The following is a 12,571-nucleotide window of genomic DNA, read 5'->3' as shown; positions in this document are numbered from 1 at the left end:
TGGAAGATTTAGTAGCCCAGATAATTTTAATTATCTTGCCTGGTGGCATTCGCACTTGGAAAGTTTGGCATAGAGTTTAGCGGCACGAAGCTTCTTAAGGAACACTCAAAACAACCCCAAGTGTTCCACTTTGGTTTCAGTGTAAATTAAAATGTCATTCAAATAGACCAGCACCCCTTTATATAACTGTTCATACAGTACTTCATTAATGAGTTGCATGAAGACTGCAGGGGCTCCTTGTAATTCAAAAGGAAGCACTTTGAACTGAAAAAAAAACCTTAGCAGGCAATTGAAAGCGGTCTTCCATTAATCCCCCTCCCTAATTCTAATATGGTAATTCACTTCCTGCAAGTCCAGCTTAGTGAAAAAAATCTCCTTTGTTAAATGGGCTAGCATGTCCTTCATCAGAGGGAGGGGGTACATGTTTTCCATGAATACTACGTTCAGACCACAATAGTCAATGAAAAGATACAAAGTCCCATCTTTTTTCTCCCTGAGTAAAACTGGGGCCACCACTCGTGGTCACACCAATTGAATAAATCCATGAGCCAGGTCTTTATCAATGAATAAGCACAGTTCTTCCAATTCTCTAAGGATCATTGTGTATAGTTTTGGTTTTGGTAGCTTTGCTCCCAGAAAGATTTCAATGGCACAGTCTGTGGGCCGATGGGGAGGAAATTTGTCTGACCCCTTTTTGCTAAACACATCCCTCAGATCTCTGTGTTCCTTAGGAATGGTAAGTAGGGGCTTCCCTTGCATCGCTGCACCAAGTTCAGAGCATGGACAGGAGTTTACTGGGGTTCCCTTTGGGCTTGGAGGTTGGCTGCCCATCTTGAATTTCAGAAATCCCCTCCTCCAGTTCACATACAAATTTCACTTTTTCAGCCAGGCAAGCCCTAAAACAAGGGTCTCTCCATCCCCAGTGCCATTATGCAGCTCAGGAATTCTGAATGGGGCTCCATCCACATTTCTATGGGTTCAGTCACAAAAATTAGAGGAGTGCCTCCTGCGACTGAACCATCTAATTGGCGGAAAGCAACTGGGACTTTTAGCCTCCTCAGCCAAATGCCTAGCTTTTTCACCAGTCCAGGTTCACCAAGCACCTGAGAAATGGAGAAATGGAGTTCTCTGGGGACAGTCACAGGTGTGATTGGGCCACTTACCAAGGGGTAGGAGTCAGTAGCGGTTAGCCTTTGGGGTTGGAGTTCCCTCCGTCTTTTTGGGTGAGGGAGTGCACTCCATGACCTCCACTCCTTTCAGTGCCATCTATCTCATGCGAGATTGCAACTTGGGGTTTTTCCCTGCAGGGGCTTGAACTATTTTCTTGACTGGATGGTTAGTTCTGCATTCCACATTTGAAGCAGGTGGTGGATTGCAATTGCGGGGCTTGAGTTCTGGCTATGTCCCTCTTCCTTTCTGGAGGCAACTTTTTCCAGATTTTGGCTGTGTGGTACTTGTTTTGGGCTTGGTCAATCTCCACTTCCTTGGCCAGCACGCACCAATCATGAAGGTGAGCCGAAGCCCTTCTAGTGATGCAAGTGGTATACAGGTCATCATTAAGCCCATCTTTGAAGCAGCTCATGAGGATATCCTCTGGCCAGTTGAGGCAGCACACCAGGTCACGGAATTCCTCTGTGTATTCTGTCACTGCCCTGCACCCTTGCCGCATGGACTTTATGTGGTCTCTGGCCTTCCAATCGCCCAGCGAGTCTTCAAACCACTGCCTAAGTGCTGTCATGAACCAGTTGAAGTTACTCAATTCAGGGGCACTTGCATTATGGAGGGTCACCATCCATTGGGCTGCCGCCCCCTCTAATACCAGGGTGACCACTCTCACCCTGGTGTTGTGGCCAGTCGGCTGCCAGCAGAGCTAGCAACAGAGTCAGATGAGGTGGAGGGAGAGCCTGGGCCAGCTTCTGAGCCTTTGAAAGGCTCTGATAAGGAAACAGAATCAGAGACAGAGGCAGAGCTGGGGCCTTCAATCCTCCCCCAGGTGGAGAGGCAGCTGTCTTCAGGGCCTGAGCTGAATGAGGGGGAGGAACAGGTGGGGCCCATCCTAGATGCACATATGCATATAGAGGAAAGGAGAGGAGAGCAAAGAAAAACAATAAGCCAGCTCTCAGGGAAAAGCAGACGTGGACGCTACCATCCCATCCCTGGCTGGGAAATAAATAGTAGGGGTTTGGGAGTGGCCAGTTGTTGCAGACAACCATTTGTTTACAGCAAGAAATTCGGATTCCTTGACCAGAACCAGGTTTGTTGGGACTAATTATGTTTGGTTTTTGTTTAGCCACGTGAATAAAAGACTGTTCCTGCCCTGTTTTGAAAAGGGGCTTTGTCAGCCTCAGCTTGCCTGCTTCAGCTGCCATAAGAAACGGGGAGGGATTAGGTATGGAGCAAAGGGGGGGAAGGGAGCAGGAGGGGGTTTGTCTTTGTAGGAGGGGACTTCGTGGGAATCGAAACTGTAATTTCAAAAGGGGACGGCTGACCAACTGTCTCGACATTCCTGATGGATGACGCTGCCAGACGTGTTGCCACCTGACCTTTGGAAGACCTTTGGGTTGGCTGAGGATTTATAAACACGAGGGGGGGAAGAAGCTTAGTAGATGCATTTCGCGCGTTTTGCTCACTTCCAGCTTAACTGGGTTGTTAATCATTTCTTATTCAGTAAAAGTACCAAATTCTTCAAAATGCTTGACTTTGGGGTTTTCTTTCCTGGATACTGAAGGAAGCATACCTGACATTAATCTGGAAGTCACAACCAGTCATCCCGGACCAAAACCGAGGGGACTGTAAATCCAAACTATGTCAGATCGGGGGAGTGATGGAGAAGAGAAAATGGGGGCAGCCAGTTCAACTGCCTTCCAGTCAGAAAAGGAGACTGCAGAATGGTTAGAAAACCTTCGTCTGGAGACGGAGGAGGCCAGATGGTCAAAAGGTGTGGGGAGACTGCCGGACTGGGGAGAAGAAGCCCAGGGAGTGACAATTTCCAGACCCCGGAAAAGAGAGGCAGTGTGGATGCAACAGCACAAGGAACGCCTCATGATAGATCAAGCCTTGCAGCTTATCCGTGATGTGGAAGAAAGCAGAAAAAACCGTGAGTCTTTTGAAATTCCTGTGGAGAAGGGGGAAGCAGGCCCCCGGGGGGGGCGAAGAGACAGCCTGCGGGGGAGAGGAAGAGTTTGAGGAGGGAACATCCCAGGCTTCGGCAGCTCGAGGGAGAGATGCAGCCGGCCAGAGAACCCCAGCCTTGCAGGCCCCTCCCCGCAGACGAAAAAAGCCAAAAATCCCCCCCCTTCTTGGGAAGTTTGATGGGAATCCAAAAACCTTGGGATTTTTCCTGACCCAAGTGTGGAACCACATGGAGGACTGGGGGGAGGACTACGAAACAGAGGTGGCAAAAGTCAGAGGCGTCGCGAATGCCCTAGAGGGAGTAGCTGCTGAGTGGATGGTGGTTCTCCACAATAACAACTCCCCCTTGCTGAGAAATTACAACCAGTTCATGAGGGCCCTTAGAAGGCGTTTTGAAGACCATTTAGCCGAACGAAAGGCGAGACTCAGAATGAAGAGCATTCAGCAGGGCCGGAGGCCGGTGGCAGAGTATATCCAAGAGTTTCGTGAACTGGCACCCTATATGACAGGCTGGTCAGAAATGGCTCTTTTGGAGAGCTTCAAAGATGGATTGAATGAAGAGATATATCGAGACTGCAGGAGCATGAGGGTCCCCGATGATTTGGATAGATGGTACATAGTAGCTGAGGATGTGGAGATCGAGCTGAAACGGAGCGAACTCCGAGGAAGGCGAATGGGAGACCAGTCATCCTCTTTCTACCGTAAGGGACCGCCCAAGATGACTGGCGGGAAAACCGAAACCAAACCCAAGTCAAAGCCCTTCACCTGTTTCAAATGTGGGAAGGAGGGTCACCGGGCGGCCGAATGTTTCTCCAAACCACCGCCAAAAGCCATCGGGACCAGCCAAAAGAAAGGCGATAAAATACCCGCCAAAACCCGCGGCACCGCCCTGAAAGGAGAAGTCGTTGAGTTCACTCCCCGGAACCAGGGTGAGTTGGGAACTCCGACCAACGATGACGACAGCGAGACGGACTCCGACTCTGACACCGACGAACGGGTGAGTCGCACGGAAGAACCCTTACTCATCCCCGTAGAAGTAAGGGTGCCCTCCACAGGAACTCACGCGCAATTGTTAGCCCTGTTGGACTCTGGGTGCACTAGGTGCATAATTAGCCCCAAAGTAGTGGAGGAAATGGGACTGAGATTGAAAACTTTAAAAAGACCCATTGCATTTTGTCAATTAGACGGGTCGATTGCAGGAGGGGGCCCAGTTAGTTTTATGACCGAACCCCTTGAACTGCAGTTGGGGAATCATGTAGAGAAGCTCAGCTTTATCGTAGCACCTGGCATGGAAAGGCCCCTCATTCTAGGACTGCCCTGGCTTCGTAAATGGAACCCACGAGTAAATTGGAGAACGGGGGTCCTGTGCATCCGTATGGCAGAACCTACTCCGGAAAAGGAAGGCCCCTCCCTAAGGGACGACATAAGACCAGAAAGGGCAGCAGTAGCCATTAACTATATTGAGGGAGAAGAGAAAATTCCAAAGGAATATTGGGACCTCAAGGAAGTGTTTAGTGAAAAAGCATCGGATGCTCTACCTCCCCACAGGGCCACTGACTGCACCATTGAAATACTCCCAGGGGTGAAGCTTCCCAAACCAAAAATATACCCCATGACACCTCGGGAACTGGGGGAATTGCGAAATTTTATTGACAAAAACTTAGAACGGGGATTCATCGAACGAGCCAAACCCAAGGTGGCAGCGCCAGTAATGTTCCGCGAAAAGAAAGATGGATCCTTCAGATTAGTTGTTGATTATAGAAACATGAACGCCATTTGCGTGGAAAATGTCTATCCCCTCCCACTTATGAAGGACATGTTGGCCCATTTAGGGAAGGGAAAATTTTTTACCAAACTTGATTTAAGAGAAGCATACTACCGAGTGAGAATAAAAGAAGGAGATGAATGGAAGACAGCATTTAATTGCCCACTGGGATGTTTCCAGTTTAGAGTACTCCCTTTTGGACTACAGGGGGCCCCGGCTGTATTCATGCAGTTGATCAACGAAGTGTTGCATGAACACCTATATAAGGGGGTGTTGGTCTATTTGGATGATATTCTAATTTATTCTGACAACATGGCCGACCATGTAAGATTGGTTCGAGCGGTCTTAAATAAACTCAGAGCAGCTGAGCTCTATGCTAAACTTTCTAAATGTGAATTCCATCAAGACAAAATCGACTATCTTGGATATCGTATATCGCATGAGGGAATAGAGATGGACCCAGAAAAGGTCCGGGCAGTAATGGAATGGGCCGCACCGCGCACCCGTAAACAGTTACAGAGTTTCTTAGGGTTTGCTAATTTTTATAGACAATTTATCCCCTCTTTCGCGAAAATCGCACTACCAATTACAAACTTGCTAAAAACCAAAGGGGAAGTAAAACCCAAACCCTCGAAACCACTAGACTGGACTATGGACTGTCAGGCCGCTTTCGAAAAACTGAAACGCTTGTTTGCAGCTGAACCTGTGCTCAAACACCCCGACATAGAACAACCTTTTGTAGTACAAGCTGATGCTAGCGACGTCGCCGTAGGAGCAATACTCTTGCAAAAGAATGAGAATGGAATATTACAACCCTGTGCTTACACATCCCGTAAACTATCCGAGACAGAAAGGAGATGGGCCATATGGGAGAAAGAAGCGTTTGCACTTAGATGGGCGCTGTTAACATGGAGACAATTTTTAGAAGGGGCGAAACACCCTTTCGAGGTGTGGACTGACCATAAGAATCTAGAAGCATTAAAAACTCCACACAAACTATCACCGAAACAGGCACGCTGGGCCCAACATTTCAAGCGATTCAATTTCACTTTACGTTACCTTCCTGGCGGAAAAAAATTCATGGCGGACGCACTTTCCAGATTGCCACAGTACAACAGCATAAAGAAGGAAGTGGTTCAACCGATGATCCCCTTAACTCAATTGGCAACACCTGTCACTACCAGAGCACAGAGTAAAACCAATCCAGAACTCTCGGGGGATTTACTCGAAAAGTTACAAGAAGCGCTAAAAGCTGACGAGTGGTTTAAAATTCACTCGAATGAATGCACACTTCGCGACGGACTAGCTTGGGTTGGATCGAAATTGTATGTTCCGACCACATTAAGGCCGACCATATTGAAATATGCTCATGATGCCAAAGCCGCAGGACACTTTGCGTTTGTCAAGACTTTACGTCTTGTTAAAAGACAGTTTTGGTGGCCTGCACTTAAAAAAGACATAGAGGCATATGTGGCTAGCTGTCCAGTATGTGCCTCGGCTAAAAGACCTCCAGGAAAATCCCCTGGATTACTGCAAAGTGTGGCTAGACCAAACGCCCCATGGAAGGAAGTATCTATGGATTTTATTGTGGACTTACCAGACAGTGAGGGCTGCACTGTCATTTGGGTAGTAACTGATTTGTTTTCCAAACAAGTACATTTCATACCTTGCTCAAAGATCCCTTCAGCAAAAACCCTCGCAAAACTGTTTATTAGGCAGATTTACCGACTACATGGGTCTCCGAAAAGAATAATTTCTGACAGGGGTGTGCAATTTACTTCCAATTTCTGGAGAGAATTTTTGAAATTGATAGGCTCCGCACAGGGATTGAGTTCCAGTCACCACCCTCAGACAAATGGGGCTTGTGAAAGAACCAATGGGATGCTCGAACAATACCTTAGGTGTTACGTAATTACCAACAGGACAATTGGGTAGACTTGTTGCCATTTGCAGAAGTGGCATATAACAATTCTGTACACAGTAGCACCGGATTCACCCCTTTTAAGGTCGCATCGGGCCAGGATTTTGTACCCATTCCCGAGTTACCTCAAGATGATACCCAAAATCCCTCCCTGATGGATTGGATTGAACAACTAAGGAGCACCTGGGCAGTGACTCGCAAGGCATTAGATGAAGCACACCGAGCTCATAAGGCGCAAGCCGATAAGAAAAGGTCCCCAGCTCACATTTATAAAGTAGGGGACAAAGTCTATTTGTCTACCAAATACTTACAAACCACCCAGAGGTCCAAAAAGCTGGGGCCTAAGTATGTAGGACCATTCCGTGTGATTAGACTGATTAATCCAGTGACAGTTGAATTGGAATTGCCAAAAACCTTGAGACGGATACATCCTGTATTTCATGTTAGTTTATTGAAACCTGAACACTCATCTCCCCTAAGGGCTGATCAAAGCACCCCTCCAATTCCCATTCTCATAGAAGGGGAGCAACATTTTGAGGTTAAGGAAATCTTGGACTCTAGAAAACACCATGGTAAAGTCCAATATCTGATTGCCTGGAAACATTTTCCACTATCTCAGGCTGAATGGGTAAATAAACGGGATGTCCGAGCTCCCAAGAAACTACAACAATTCTATACCAAATACCCTGATAAACCCTAATCATTGTATATATTCTGTTTTTCTCTCTCTTCTTTCCTTTTATTTAGGACTAACGTCTCTTCTGCAAGGGGGGCCGAATGTCAGCCTCAGCTTGCCTGCTTCAGCTGCCATAAGAAACGGGGAGGGATTAGGTATGGAGCAAAGGGGGGGAAGGGAGCAGGAGGGGGTTTGTCTTTGTAGGAGGGGACTTCGTGGGAATCGAAACTGTAATTTCAAAAGGGGACGGCTGACCAACTGTCTCGACATTCCTGATGGATGACGCTGCCAGACGTGTTGCCACCTGACCTTTGGAAGACCTTTGGGTTGGCTGAGGATTTATAAACACGAGGGGGGGAAGAAGCTTAGTAGATGCATTTCGCGCGTTTTGCTCACTTCCAGCTTAACTGGGTTGTTAATCATTTCTTATTCAGTAAAAGTACCAAATTCTTCAAAATGCTTGACTTTGGGGTTTTCTTTCCTGGATACTGAAGGAAGCATACCTGACAGGCTTATTTTACTTGTGAGTAAGCAGTTTATCATTACTTGAGAAGGCTGGGTCAGAACCCTTGACTCTCCCTCCGTGGGAATCTCATGGCCATATTCCTGCACGTAAGTGAAGATGTGGGCCAGGAAGAATCCAGTTACTGGATGTCCCTGTTGAATTTCACACTGAGGGAGGTTGCCTTCTGCCTTCGGGACCCCACAGCATCAGCCGACCTTGGGACATTGCCTCTGGCTGTCTCTCTCTCTCTGCAGTCGCCCCTGCTAGGGTGGCAGATATTGCTGCCATGGTGTCAAGTGATGAAGCTTCCCCTTCTTCATCTTTGAATTGTGTTCGGTGGCCATCATCACCAGACATTCTGGCCAGGTCTCCCATGCCTTCAAGTTCTGGAATGCCTCCATCATGGAATGCATGGCTTGCTTCATGAGAAAGTTGGTAGGTTGGGCTCGTTCCCTTCTTCCTTATCATCTTCGAGCGCTTCCATTTCTTCCTTCCATCCACTTTGGTGACTGCCTCAGATGAGGATAACTTTTTTAATCCTCCCCTCCCAGTCATCCTTCTTCCTGACGCCAATGGACCAACTTGGTTTTGATAAGTCTCCCAGGTTTGCAGCTTCCTCCATCCATCCGGCAGAGTCTGTTCCCAGGTAAGCCTTGGCAGAGGCTTCACTCCAGCACTCAGCTTCCTCTTGGTTGCTGCCTTGAGTAGACATCATTTGTATGGTCCCCACAGTAGGGCAGTATGCCTCTCTGGGTTGACCATTTTGCAGATTCTGCCTAATGTATGGAACTGCCTGAAGAAAGCATGCCTCTTGAAGGAATTAGTTATCAAAAGGAACTTTTACTGAGAGAAAGTGATTGCAGAGAAGTCAGGCAGATTCTGAAAAGCCCGCACCAAGCATTAAGCTATTCTTCCCAATTCAAACCCCACCCACCCCTTCAGCAATCCATCGGTAGCCAATGCAATTCTGCATAAATGTTTTGAGAACTCTGAGGCATTAGCTTGAAAGCAGATAATCCCCAAAGTACAGCAACCTTGGTGTCAGGTTGAAATTGGCTAGGAGGAAGCCCATCTGTCTTCAAGATAACCGCCCCCTTTAAATCCCATGCTGTTACAGCAAAAGCGAAAGCATGCGGAGAATGCAACCCCGATAGCTTCCTCCCCCTTCATCTATCGGAATGACAGCATGTCCAAATTTTAGCTTTTCCACATTTCAGGTTTTAAACAGAAAAAAATAGAGGAAAGGAAGAGAAAAGATCCAAAAATTTGCACTCCAGGTAATCAGCAAAAATAATATATCGGCAGATAATATATAGACAGAAAAAAAAAATTCCAACAAAATAGTCTTTGAACTATTACTCAGTTGTTAATCTTTTTTCTTCTTCCCCTTCTCCTCTTTCACTCCCACTGAGTCATACGACAGTTTATCTCAAATGTTACTCAAGGTCATTCTTTGTTCATTCCACACTCCCCCCCCCCGAAAAAAAGGATTTTTTTCCTGCCACTAGATGGCACTGTATACCTTCACAACTTATTTTCTCTGATCTAAAGTCTATTCGTTATGACTTAGACCTTTCCGGTTTCTAATTAAAAGTCCAAAATTCATCCGTATTTCAATCTAAATTCACTCTGCCCAATCTGCTTTCCCTTATTTTCACAATCAGTTCATATTCTTTGAAAAAAATATATATATTTGGCTAGTATCTTATATCACCGCTGATCCAGAAATGGGGAGGTAGCCAGATATCCACTTCCTCCCCTTTCGCTCTTGCCATTCCTTTTCGTTCTAATTAATTTTTTTACAGTTCAGGTTATCTCTTAAAAAATAGAAGTCTTATTTCCAAGAAAGCAATTATTTTCTCACCCAGAAGTAATGCCTTGTTTCCTCTTTCTTTCTCTTCACTCGTGACTGCTCCGGGTTTGTGACAGCTCTCAATGGCTGTCTTCCCAGCTGTAGAGTCGAAGGCTCTTCACTGGCATTACAGGGAAATTGCGGATTCCCTGCCCACGCCAGCCTGTGCCCCCTTTTTTCACTGACCCCATGGGTCAGTTATGGTCCCCTATGAACCCCAAAACAGCTGAGATATCGACACTCACTCCAGAGCCCCAGAATTTGCGTCGTTCCACCAAGTTGCAAGCCACGCCCTCTTGCAAGCCACACATGTATCTTCATAGAGAATCTTGTTTTATATTTATTCCAAACCCTTGGGACAGCACTTCTAACAAAATTATTCTTCAACAGTCAGCATTCACCTTAACCTTGTCATGCCATATATAGGTATGCCATCCGAATCTTAGTTCAGGGCCCTCTAGTTTGAATAATCTCTTGTTTTAGAGAGTCACCCACACTTTCATCCACACCAAGCAGCAAGCATCAAAGTACAAATCTAGTAGACCTAAACCTCCTCTTTCTTTGGCATCTTGCAGTAATTTACAAATTCTTGGGGTTTTGTCCCTTGCCATATGAATTTAGAAATATCCTTTTGCCATTGTTTAAATGAGGTGTTGGTTGTCAATATTAGTAAAGCCTGAAATAAAAATAACTTCTTTGGTAAGATATTCATCTTAATTACAGTGATTCTACACAATTAAGATAATTGCAATAATTATCTTAATTCATCTTTTTTATTGTCATTCCATACAGGTACAAAAATTTTTTGAAAAAGTTTGGGATCTGTATTTGTCAATGTAACCCCCAGATATTTAACTCTTTTCATCACCTTAAAAGCTAACTTTCTCATCACTATTTCATTACTTTGAGAAGCCATATTCTTAACAAGCATTTTATTTATTCTGAAGGCTGCTAAAACTTCAAAGCCATTTAGCTTCTTCATCAAGTATTCTATACCAGTTTGAGGTCTTACAGGAATATAACTAAGTCATCAGCAAAAAGTCTCAAAATCTTCTTTCTTGATTTTTATGCCCATTATCTTCTCTAATGTATGTAGGAAATGTAAATATAAGGAAGGAAATTTCTACTATCTTTGATGAACTTCTGACAAGGCAAAGAAATACTGGAATAAGATTCATATTTTAATACAGAAGATTCTGTATTAAGCCAGAGAACAAAATTCTCTGGTTTAATTTGTATATTTGTTTTAATATATAAATTAAGCCAGATAATTTTGTTCCAGATTTAATGGACAAAGAAATTTTTTTAAAAAATTGGCACTTTGTTATATATGTTGACAGGAGCGAGAATATTTTATGCACAAAAAACATGATAGCAGTGTTCCAATGTTTGAAATGGCTGCCACAAAGAAGATGGGGTCAACCTATTCTCCAAAGCACCTGAAAGAAGGACAAGAAGCAATGGATGGAAACTAATCAAGGAGAAATTTCCTGACAGTGAGAACAATCAATCAGTGGAACGACTTGCCTTCAGAAGTTGTGGGTGTTCCATTGCTAGAGGTTTTTATGAAGAGACTGGCAGCCATTTGTCTGGCATGATATAGGGCCTCCATGGTCCTTTCCAACTCTGTTATTCTGTGATACTGAGTATACAAAGTATAAAAAGTTGAGGCTGTAATGTTATTATGTTCATTCTACTGTGCTGCACTGAAAATAGTTGGGAGTTAATGGTTTCCCCCCCCCCCCCCACTTATCCTAAATTTCTTTCTTTCCTCCTTTCCCCTTATTTTCATGTTATATTTTATACCTTAATGAGTTTAATAAAATAATTACTTGCTAACAGGCACAGCCTGTTGCTGTTTTTTTAAATGAGGATTCAGGGAGATGTGCAAAATTATAATCCAGGTTTAGCAGATTTACATCAGTGAAGAATTCCTCAAAAGATCTGTCTTTTGTTTATACCTCTTTTGTGATGCTTACATTTCAAATGCCTCACAGGACAATCACATACCGGTAATTCTTTTTCTGTTTTTAAGTAAGTTTTATGCCACTAAATATATTACCCAAAAATAAAAATATTGCTTTCCCTTCATCTTCGTTGGCAACTTGTGCCAGTTTTATTTATTATCTAAATAATAGGAAAGGGGTGAATAAATGAAGGGAATAGAAGGGGAACTCATCAAATTTGAAGATATTACCAAGCTGGGGAGAATAGTCAACACTTTAGAAGATAGGCTCAAGATCCAGAAAAATCTTGACAGACTTTAACACTGGGCTCTACTAAACAAAATGCAATTCAGTGGTGAGAAAAGTAAGGTTTTGCACTTAATCAAGAAAAAAACCAGTGAACAGGTATAGAATAGGTGGTACATGGCTCAATAACAATATCTATAAGAGGAATCTAGGTTTCCTAGTGGCAACCACTTAGGTATGAGCCAGCAGTATACTGCAGCTGCCAAAAAAAACCCAATGCAGTCCTAGACTGCATCAATACAGGGACAGTATCAAGATCACAGTTTTATTGCTTTAGTTTAGTTTTACTGCACTAGTGAGGCCACAATTAGAATACTGGACCCAGTTATGGTCACCACAACACAAAAAAGATGTTGGCACTCTAGAAAGAGTGCATAGAAGACTAACAAAAATAATTAGGGGACTGAAAGCTAAATCTTATGATGAGCAGTTGCAGGAACTAGATATGTGTAGTCTAATGAAGGACTA

General features: G+C 44.5%; 2 protein-coding genes across 8 annotated transcripts in view; one reads left to right on the top strand and one right to left on the bottom strand.

Annotated features, from left to right (window-relative positions):
- RELL2 (RELT like 2) overlaps nt 1–12,571 on the bottom strand; it is a 74,550-nt gene that overhangs the window by 40,268 nt on the left and 21,711 nt on the right. For 2 of the 7 annotated variants that reach the window (XM_034408835.3, XM_087891210.1), the window contains one exon: nt 7,551–11,493. The exons of the other annotated variants lie outside the window; for them this stretch is intronic. The gene's annotated coding sequence lies outside the window, so the exon portion shown is untranslated. Of the gene's footprint in view, nt 1–7,550; nt 11,494–12,571 lie in introns of those variants that run through there. 7 annotated transcript variants of the gene reach the window in all.
- Nucleotides 3,710–7,951, top strand: LOC148114790 (uncharacterized). Its single transcript, XM_087891211.1, has 2 exons — nt 3,710–4,129; nt 7,566–7,951. Exons 1-2 carry the CDS (start codon nt 3,716–3,718, stop codon nt 7,569–7,571), a joined length of 420 nt encoding a protein of 139 aa, XP_087747337.1. The 5' UTR covers nt 3,710–3,715; the 3' UTR covers nt 7,572–7,951.

Source organism: Pantherophis guttatus, chromosome 3 (assembly GCF_059756535.1).
Source record: "Pantherophis guttatus breed Tessera chromosome 3, ASM5975653v1, whole genome shotgun sequence".
NCBI lineage: Eukaryota > Metazoa > Chordata > Lepidosauria > Squamata > Colubridae > Pantherophis > Pantherophis guttatus.
Note: the sequence above shows the minus strand (reverse complement) of the source record. Positions and strands in the feature narration are given on the sequence as shown.

Coding starts and splice junctions, on each gene's coding strand:
- LOC148114790 (XM_087891211.1), top strand. CDS start 3,716: ATGAGGGTCCCCGATGATTTGGATAGATGGTACATAGTAGCTGAGGAT.